This window comes from Vulpes lagopus, chromosome 16 (genome assembly GCF_018345385.1).
Source record: "Vulpes lagopus strain Blue_001 chromosome 16, ASM1834538v1, whole genome shotgun sequence".
Taxonomy (NCBI): domain Eukaryota; kingdom Metazoa; phylum Chordata; class Mammalia; order Carnivora; family Canidae; genus Vulpes; species Vulpes lagopus.
The window spans coordinates 58,650,665-58,661,380 of record NC_054839.1 but is presented as its reverse complement, the minus strand read 5'-3'; the positions used below and the strand labels follow the sequence as shown (position 1 = coordinate 58,661,380).

Genomic DNA, 10,716 nt, shown 5'->3' with positions numbered 1-10,716 from the left:
AGTGGGGGAAGGGAGTGAGAGTCAAGAGTTCTACTGGCTCTGAGGGCTTGGACCTCCATGAGGGAGGTCAGGATGGGGAAATCAATTTGGGGATCACAGCATATGAAGCCAATTAAAGGCTAAGAATGGATGAGCCGGGCCCCTGGGTGGCTCTTGGTTAGATGTCTGCCTTCGGCTCAGGTCGGGATCCCCGGGTCCTGGGATGGAGCCCCCACATCGGGGGGCATCTCCCTCTCCCCCTGCCTACAGCTCCCTCTGCTTGTGTGCTCTCTGTGTCAAATAAATAAAATCTTAAAAATAATAACAATAACAACGGATGAGACACCAGGAGAGAACTTGGATACAGAAGAGAACATTAGTGCACTTGATACAAAGAATACATCAGACCATTAAGACTCTTAACAACTAATTTATTTTAAAATAGACAAACTATTAATTGTAGAAAATAGTAACATAGCAATTTTAAATGTACAGTTTTAACCAATACAAAAAGCAATAAAGCATTATCTGAAGATAATTATTTAAGAAATCTTAATACACAATCTCTGAAGTTCCTAAAATTCTGGCACTAACTCTAATGTGAACTCTTATTAGCAAAAGATCCAGAAATACGGTAGCCCTTGACCTAAAAGCTAACTGATTTGTATGATATTCATGCAGAAATTAATGAGGAAATGGGAGAAAGCTTCCTAGTGCCTTTGTTATCGAGATAACTGCCAAAAATAAGTTTGAAACTTAACTGAGCGCAAAATAAAATTTCATTTTCTAACAAATAAGACCAGATTTCTTTTTAAAAAGAACTCTGAGTTTAGACAAAGTGATTTTCCTAAAAGCTAGCGGATGCTACCTTAAATATCACCTATTTTAAATTATACCATCTCTAAATAAGTTAATCACACAAGATAGTTTAAATACACCTTTAGGTGTGGGGAGGGGGGGGGGAAGCGCCTCTTTTTCTAAAACAGCTGTTTTCACTTGAGGCTTTTGCAAAAAATCAGAAACATGAGTGCCTAACCCAAAGACCTTTGACTACTTGCAATTTTGGAATAGAAACGATGTGGCTTTGAATATGCCAGTGTTAGACCATACTGACTTCAAAAAAAAAAAAAAGATAGACAATTGCCAGTTCCAGAGATACATGGAAGACATGTACAATTCCAGAGCAAACACATCCCTTCCCAAATTTAGGAGAGCAGAATAATTGCTGAGATGCAATTACACAAACCTCGAAGAGAAAAATTAAGGCTCCGATAGTTAACAGTCTGTTTGTGGAGTAAAGTTATTTTATATCTTGATTCTTCAGGACCCAGAAATATTAGAAAGTGCACTTGGAATATACTGTCTGAGGGTCCTCTACAGCGCAGCTCTAACTGAACACCTGATTTTCCAGGTACTAGATGGGTACTTCATGAATTCAGTGATCTGAATGGCATAAAAGCCAAGAGTACTATTTTAAAGCATGAGTTGGATGGAGAAAAGGATCAATAAATTCTTACAAGTCCTGAGGTATGAAATCTGTATCAGTAGTATGACAACATCATTTGTTTACACTTTGTTTTTCTGCTTGTGTTTAAAAACTAAAATTTATAAAACAAGCAACACAGTACATCAGATTCCGTTAGTAAACTAAAATCTAATGTGTACAAATTAGTGATATTTTTTTTTCTAGTTTCTAATATCTGTTTTAGCAGAGAAGTTCAGGATCATTTGGGCGAAGGGGGAGTAGTCAGCCAAATTGCATTTGGAAGGCAGGACACATATTCTAAGGGCGTTCATGTTAAATTAAAAAATATATAAATATAAATTAATAAAAATAATAGCAAACATCACATATATGCCACAAGAAAAGACCAAGTACTCAAATAGGCCTGGGTTGTTCGGACTGCCATCCCAGGGCGTCCTCCCCGTGTGTAGAGCAGAGCAGTTATACTTTGGAAATGGAAACATTCACTACAACGTTTTAAATGGCGGTATTTACACAAGATTCTCAATCTTGTGCAATAACAATGTATATATTCTACTTACTACAACATTGCAAGTGGCTTAGGAATCCCCTGCACGCACACCACACACAAGCCCCTGGGCACACTTGACATCCGTCAGAAAAGCCGAAGACAGGTGCTCAGTGTGGCCGTCAACAGAACTGGGAGAGTCGCACGCTGTGATCTGTGCGAGACCATGAGGCCAGAGGCGGACGCGGTGCCCACACAGGTCCGGGCCCCTCACTTCTCTTCCCTGTTTGAGGTATCCATGCTATCATTCAGTTTTTGCTTCTGCATTCGCGTTCGGGTGGATGCTGGAAAGAGGATGAAGAGAGGTTAGTAGCACTGATGGCGCTAGGTGCGGTGCGTAAGGGCTGCCATACACGTTACGCTCGCGCCAAGCCGATGGAGCTCAGGGCCTGCCAAAGCAGCGGCTTCCAAATTTTCTATCGTGTAATTTTTCTTCCCAAGCATGCACCACCTAATTATGCATGTATAAAGTATACCAGGTATGCTTGTGTAGAAATAATAAAACATGGTCAGCCCAAACGAACATGAAAAAGGAGATCAAAACGGGGATTCTAACGTGTTCTTCTCTACGTAAAAGACGGCCTCGGACCCTCCGAGGTGCGCCCAGCTCTGCAGGGCGGGCTGCGGACACCAGGAGGCTGGGCCCGGCTTCACAAAGCAAGCAATCGGCCCTGGTGCTTGCGGACACAGCTCACTTAATCTCAACACGAACGTTTTAAAAGTACAGGATTGATTACAACACAGACAAACCCAGAGAACCTCCTTAAACTTATTTAAAAATCCTTAACTCGGTTTTAGTGGTGGGCAGAAGCTCTTCATTTCAAAGAAGCACCAAGTCACACTTGGAAGAGAAGGAAAATACTAAGTGTGCACCCCCCGCCCCGCGCCAGCTCGCCCGTGTGACGGTCTTTTCGGATTGCTAAGAATTCCCCGAGGAAACCTGAAGAGCTCCGAGCCTGGCTGAGCGTGCCGCTGCAGAATACGGGATGACGCAACTGAACTCTTCTCTAAGAAAATAGACGTACTTTTTACAGCTTTCTGCTCCTTTGGAAATGCATATTTGTGAGCTTCAAATGCTTTCAAATGTTTTCAGGGCATCATTTTGGTCATAAGCTTTGTGTCTATTTTCACGTACTGAGTGGAAATGCCAGAACTAATTTAAAATAAAGGGAGTCTATCAGCCAAGGTAAAATCCAAAATAGAGATTCGTTTATAACCAAGGAATTTAAGCTCTTGGTATACTGAGTTTTAACTGTTCTCTTCAAAAGAACATACCTAGAAAGATAGAGTTTTTTAAAAAGTCAAAGCATTCTTTTAAAAACTTTATATTTACATTTACAGGCACATGTTAGAGAAGCCCCCTTTTAAAAGTCACATATCAACTGATATGTCATCCTAGGCCCTAGAAATCATAGTTTTAATACTTATTATCTCCGAAATATCTGTCTTCTTTCCCAGTACCAGCCATTCTTCCCGTCAGTGGGTCGGGAAGTGTCACCCACACTACCACAGCTCCTTCCTTGGGGAAAACCCGGTCAGAACCTCTTCTTCATGTACTTTCCACCTATTAGACTTGGGTCGACCTTGCACAGTCTCGGAGGAGCTTACCATCTGCCTTAACATCCCAAACTTATGTCACTCTGCATAACGTGGAAAATGACCTGGTGCTCTTTGTCAACATTCTGATTTCCAGTAATGGAAAACTTTTGTTTGCCATGGTTTTAAAAACTGCAAATTAGAGAAGTTCAATAATGGAATAGAAATTATTCTTCAGATAAGGGTGACGATGTTCCTATATGCTAATTTTATAAGACGTTTCCCAATCTCCAAGGAGTTCCTCTTGCAGAACTCTTACGGGTTCCTCATTACAGTTTTGCTCTCCTGAGGTATTTCTAACCACAGCCGTTCACGCTGAAGATGTGGTTTCACTTCTTGGTATTCCCGCACTAAAGATTTTAGAAAGGGCAAACATCTTTATTTTGCATCATACATTTAACCCACAAAGGTCTATGGGTAAACAGTACATTCTTGATTGGATTACATTTTAAGTGCATAAGCAAGAGTGCTAATTTAGGGAATTACATGTACTTATTCCTTTAAAACATGAAAAGGCTTTTTGCAATATAAACAATGGTTTCATTTCCATAGGGTGAAATGATAAGTACTTACTCATTTCTGCCAGTTTCTGTTGAAATTTAGACTCCCCTGGGAGATGTTTACTGCAGATTTAAGAAATGGAAAATATTTCATATGTATATGTATAAATGGAAAACTCAAATTTTCAGTAACTATGGCGGTTTTAATGACTTATACTCTTATTTTAGTAGCTTTTTACTTCCAAAAGTTTATAGACCATCTAAAATATAAACCATCACAAATTTATAATCTTTGTATTTTGTCAGTGATTCTAACAAAGTTAATATTTTTCAAGAGTAAGCATTTGAAAATCTTAGGTTAATCATAACAAAATTTTATCAATGGCTTTGTGAAAAAGATTATTGAAAGATCAGATTGTTAATATCTGATATATTCAATGAACTTCAGTAGATAATATATAATTTATATGGTTTTAACATTGGGATTCATTCTATTTTTTGAGCAATCTTCACAATTTCCAAATAAAATTGGTATGAAAGGGTGAGCGAAGCTGGCACTCTGGGTTCGCCACATGACTGGCTCAGCTACTGAAAAATGATGGGGGAACAGAGGACAAAGCGCAAGCCGGGGGCGGCACACTGACAAGGCCCTGAACCAGGCAGAGGGACCTTCCTCTACAGACTCAACCGCCTCCATGTTCACACTTTGCTCAGGGCAGAAGGCAATCTTAGCCCGACCCCCAGGATCCCGTTCAGTCTACTTTAATGGATAAAAACTCCTCTAGAAATTTCCTTTATCTCTAAACCCTCAAAATATGTGTTGGCGATCATCGCCAAGACCAAGGCCCATGATACACATCTGAAGGGTCTCGTGCCTCGTGCCTCGGGTTTTATTAGATGGTTGGTAATCAGCGACATTTTCCCAACAAGAGCCCCTCCCAATGCCCAGGTATATAATCAGCCTCCCCTCCCAGGCCTGGGGCAGCCGCACTTCCTGCCCACGGGTCCTGCCCACGGGTCCTGTCCCCAGGCTATAATGAAACCACCATTTTGCACCAAAGATGTCTCAAGAATTCTTCCTTGGTCATCGGCTCCGGACCTCACCCCACCAAACCTCACCTAGATTCCAAAACTACGTCAAAAAATATTCTACAACTGTTCCTACCTTCCATCTGCTTCATCTGATCCTTCGATATCAAAGCGTAGTTTCTTCAATGGTTTAGGAGGGTTGCTGCCTTCAGCACTTCTTTTGAGCACACGGTCGCTGTTACACACCATCTGATTTATTTTCTGGAACTTCTCAGAAGTCTACAAATTACAGAATTCTTTATTTGAAATCACTGAATGCCAGCAACCTTTTAATTTTACTTAGCAACCTTTTAAAATTATTAGTTTGAGGGGTATCAAAAATCAGGCAGAGGTAATATCTGCATTTTAATTGCTTTATTGTACCAAATGAGATGAAAAAATCTTAGAATCAGTGTAACTACACCTAACTCTGCCCCAATTAAATATCCCTCAGACTCTCCCTATGAGGCTCCTCCACTTCCTCCAACAACTCTAATACTCTGAAAAACCCTGGTTTCTTGTTTTTGGAACTCACCTACACACAAAACCAGGGCTGCTTCTCAGAAGCATGTAAAGTTGGATTGGCTTTCTGGAATATTGTAGGTTTTGTTTGGTTTTTTTGCGGGCATAATCAGAGAGACTATCACAAGAATCTAATCTAATAGGAAGTGAAATGTCTAGGCAGTAATAATTTTGGACTCACTTTGGATATTATGTTGACAAGTCATATAGTTTATACATATACATACATATATATATATTTAAGATTATTTATTTATTTATTCATGAGAGACACAGAGAGAGAGAGGCCAAGACACAGGCGGAGGGAGAAGTAGGCTTCACGCTGGGAGCCCGATGTGGGACTCGATCCCGGGTCTCCAGGATCATGCCCTGGACTGAAGGCGGCGCTAAACCGCTGAGCCACATGGGCTGCCCTAGTTTATATATTTTAAACCATTACTGATACAGTATTCATTTAAATGCTAATTCAAAGTTTTTTAGGGATCCCTGGGTGGCGCAGAGGTTTGGCGCCTGCCTTTGGCCCAGGGCGCGATCCTGGAGACCCGGGATCGAATCCCACATCAGGCTCCCAGTGCATGGAGCCTGCTTCTCCCTCTGCCTATGTCTCTGCCTCTCTCTCTCTCTCTGTATGACTATCATAAATAAAAAAAAAAAAAAAAAAAAAAAAACAAAGTTTTTTAAATAAAAAATCAAATATCAAAAGACTTCGAGTCCATTCACTATTAATAGAGATGACCTGAGATCTGTATCTCTTGAGGGAGAACCTTGTCACAGCAGAGTAAAGAAACTTTTCGTAATAAACACCAAAGAGGACATAATACCTTATTTTATCTAAGGGACAAACACATGGAAAAATGCTATTTCTTACTTGTCTACTTTAGAACTAGAGTGAGGGGATAACTTCAGGGATGTGTATGAACATGTTCATCTGAACTAAAAAATGAAGCCAGATTGTCAGTAGAAATTAAGTCTGATTTGACTGACTGATTAAGCAGTGATATTTAGCTTTGCTAATTAAGCTTTCTTTTCTAAAATTAAATGATGTAATCATTTTTTAAAAAAAATACTTTATTTATTTATTTTAGAGAATGTGTGCGCTCCTGAGCAGAGGGAGGGGCAAAGAAGAGGGAGAGAGAAAAATCTCAAGCAGACTCCACGCTGAGTGCGGAGCCTGATGCAGGGCTTGATTTCAAAACCCTGCGATCTGAACCTGAGCGGAAATCCAGGGTCAAACGCTCAACTGACTGAGCTACCCAGGTGCCCCTAAATGACATAACTTTCTAAAAATTAAATACAATAACAGGTTTTGATGAAAAATACATTTAGAGCACATAAATAATATGAAATTAAATCCTGTGTAGGTAGTAAGTTTATAAAATTTTTCATTATCAGCTTTAAAATATGTAAGTTCATATGATATTTTCTCAATTCTTTTAGAGGTTATAGCAAGCAGAAAAGTTTGAGGACCACTACTCTGTATGTTTCCCAGATCCAACCCTACTTACATGGTCCCACATCTCCTTTGTGAAGCCTGATTCCTGCAGCCTATCTTGAGCTAAATGTCACAGGATTTACTATTTGTACATACATTTCAACACTCAGTCTTCAGTGTACAAGCTATTATCCCTCTCTGGCTATATTGGGGCAGTGAGGTAGGCAGACTCTAGAATGGCTCTCGCTAATCCTCACCTCCTAGGTTTTACGCTCATATAATCTTCCCTTCCCTGAATGTGTGGGCTGGATCTAGTGTTACCTTGCTTCTGACAAAAATACGATAAAAGTGATGGAATATCACTTCCAATATTAGTTATAAAAAAGACTGTGACTTCTCTTTTGCTCTATACCTCTCTCTTCCCCTATTTCTCTTCTTGCTCTGAGGGAAGCAAGAGGCCATGTTGTGAATAATGAGTGTCCCCATGTAGAGGCTCTCAAGTGACAAGGAACTGATGGCTTGGAAAAAAAAAATGTAATGTATTATATAATCTCAAAGGATGTTTAGAAAACCACCTTGAAATTCACCAATTATAATTTGAAATTAAATCTGATTTGAAAATAAGTCTTCTCTGTCTTCTAAATTTTATGCAACACGCCTTGCTGAGATGTTTGAATAACAGCATTTGTCAATTCAAATTACAGAAATCTGCAATTTCTTTTATAGTTACGGTGCATGTCCTTGTATTTCATAAAATGAAAATACTCACCCCAAATGATTCACCAATTGATACTAAGATTCTGTCAAGATAAAATACAAATTAGTAATGAAGATCATATATAACTGTGCAGGGATGAACATACATCATTCTGAGGTACCGGAAATACCAAGTCAAAGGTCTGCTCTACCCTAGTGCCAATCAAATCATACACTGAGCTAGTCTCTTAAGAGTTTTAAAGAACTACACGTCTGAGAGAACATACACTGCCACTGTCCACATTTAAGGAAGCTAAAGGAAAATTTTAAGTTTACTCATACTTAATTCTTCATAAATCAATGGGTAAATTATCAGTTAAAATTTCACATTTCCTCATTAAAAATTCACATAACAATTGGCAAAAACTTACAGTATTAATAATCAGAACTCTAATACATAAGTAAAGTCTACTGAGCATATATCCTAGAACTGGAAATGTATTAGTCTGCTTGTACTTGTTTGAACCATATAATTTATATTCATTTGTTTTTATTTGAGTACAGCTGACACACAGTATTACCTTAGTTTCAGGTGTACAGCATAGTGATTCAACAAGCTTATACGTTACGCTGTGCTCGCCACGTACGCAGCTACCATCTGCTACCGTGCATCCCTAGTACAGCATCGCTATTATCACTGCTATCACTACCCATTATGCTGTACCTTTTACTGCCATGACTTATTCATCCTATAACGGGAAGCCTCTATCTCCTGCTCCCCTTCACCATAGTGTCCATCCTTCCCTCCCCTCTGGCAACCATCAGTTCCTTCTTTGCATTTATAGGTCTGATTCTAATTTATTTTATTTAATTTTATTTATTTTAGATTTCACTTATGAGTGACATCCTATGTTATTTTTCTCTGACTTATTTCACTCAGCATTACATCCTCCAGGTCTATTCATGTTGTCTCAAATGGCATGATCTCATACTTTTTAATGCCTGCATAATATTTCCTTGTGCGTATGTCCCTTGCACCTCTGGAATAAATCCCACCTGCTTGCAGTGAATGATATTTTTGATATATTGTTGAATGCAGTTTGCTAATATCTTGTCGAGGATCATGTTCATCAGGGATACTGGCCTGTAGTTTTTTTTTTTTGTGGGGTCTTTGGTTTTGGTATCAGGGTAATGCTGGCCTTATAAATGCATTTGGAAGCTTTCCTTCCTCTTCTGTTTTTTGGGATACTTTAAAGACAATAGATATTAATTCTTTAAACGTCTGGTAGAATTCAGCTGCAAATGCATCTGGTCTGGACATTTAGTTTTTGGTAGTCATTTGCATACTGATTCAATTTCACTGCTAGAAATAGAAACTGATCTGTTCAGATTTTCTATTTCTTCCTGATTCAGTTTTGGAAAATTCTATGTTTCTAGGAATTTATCCATTTTTTCTAGGTTGTCCAATTTGTCAGTATACAATTTTTTGTAGTAGTTTCATATATTTTTTTCAAGATTTTATTTACTTATTCATGAGAGACACACAGAGAGGCAGAAACAGTCAGTTGTCACTTCTCTTCCCTTTCTGATTTTTATTTATTTGGGTTCTTTCTTTTCATGACAAGATAACTAAGGGATAATCAGTTTTATCTTTTCAAAGAACGAGCTCTTGGTTTCATTAATTTTTTTCTTTTTTCTTTTTTTTAGTCTCTGTTTTTATTTCTGCTATGATTTTTAATTTCCTTCCTTCTACTCAACTTGGGCTCTGTCTGTTTTTCTTTTTCTGGTTCCTATAGGTGTAAGGTTATATTGTTTATTTGAGCTTTTTCTTGTTTCTTGAGATGGGCCTGTATTGGTATATATTTCACTCTTAGAAATGCTTTCACTGCATCCCAAAGGTTTTGGACCATTTTGTTTTCACTTTCATTTCTCTCCATGAATTTTTTGTTTCTGATTGCTCTACTGGCCCATTGGTTGTTTAGTATCAGGTTATTTAATCTCCGTATTTTTTTTACAGGATTTTTTTTTAAAGATTTTATTTATTTATGAGAGAGAGAGAGAGAGAGAGAGAGAGGCAGAGGGAGAAGCAGGCTCTGTGCAGGAAGCCGGACCTGGGACTCGATCCTGGGTCTCCAGGACCATGCCCTGGGCTGAAGGTGGTGCTAAACCACTGAGCCACCCGGGCTGCCCCTTTTCTACAGTTTTTTTCTTGTGATTTATTTCTAGTTTCGTACTGCTGTGATAAAAAAAAAAAAAAAAATGCATGGTATGATTTCAATCTTAAATTTACTGAAATTTGTTTTGTGGTCTCATGATCCTTTCTGGAGAAGGTCCCATGTGCACTTGAGAATAATGTGTATACTGTTGTTTTTGGATTGAATGTGCTATATATATCTTATGTCCATCTGTTCCAAAGTGTCATTCAAAGACACTGTTTCCTTATTGATTTCCCGCCCGAATGATCTATCATTGATATAAGTAGGGTGTTAGAGTCCCTGACTATTATTGTATTGCTACCAGTCTCTTTATGTCCATTAATATGTGCCTTATGTATTCAGGTGCTCTAGATATTCACAAGTGTTAAGTCCTCTTGCTGGATTGCGCCTTTTATCATTATGTAATGCCCTTCTTTGTCTCTAGTTACAGTCCTTTTAAGTCTATTTTGTCTGATATAAGTGTTGCTACCCCAGCTTTTTTTTTCTTTTCTTCCACTTGCATGGTAAGTGTTTTTCCATCCTTTACTTTCAGTCTGTGTCTTTACATCTAAGGTGAGTCTCCTGTAGGCAGCATATAGAAAAGTTTTGTATTTTTATCCATTTCACCACCCTCTATCTTTTGACTGGAGCATTTAGGCCATTTACATTTAAAATTATTATTGATAGGTACTTAA

At 38.6% G+C, this 10,716-nt stretch overlaps 1 protein-coding gene across 1 annotated transcript in view; it reads right to left on the bottom strand.

Annotated features, from left to right (window-relative positions):
* Window positions 1-393: 393 nt before the first annotated feature.
* The window catches only part of RB1 (RB transcriptional corepressor 1), a 141,355-nt gene continuing 131,032 nt past the window's right edge, over window positions 394-10,716 (bottom strand). The window contains exons 24-27 of the mRNA XM_041730976.1: window positions 7,900-7,930; window positions 5,274-5,416; window positions 4,182-4,231; window positions 394-2,296 (exon numbers count right to left, since the gene is read on the bottom strand). Of these exons, the coding sequence (XP_041586910.1) occupies window positions 2,223-2,296; window positions 4,182-4,231; window positions 5,274-5,416; window positions 7,900-7,930 (298 nt within the window). The 3' untranslated portion in view covers window positions 394-2,222. The remainder of the gene's footprint in view (window positions 2,297-4,181; window positions 4,232-5,273; window positions 5,417-7,899; window positions 7,931-10,716) is intronic.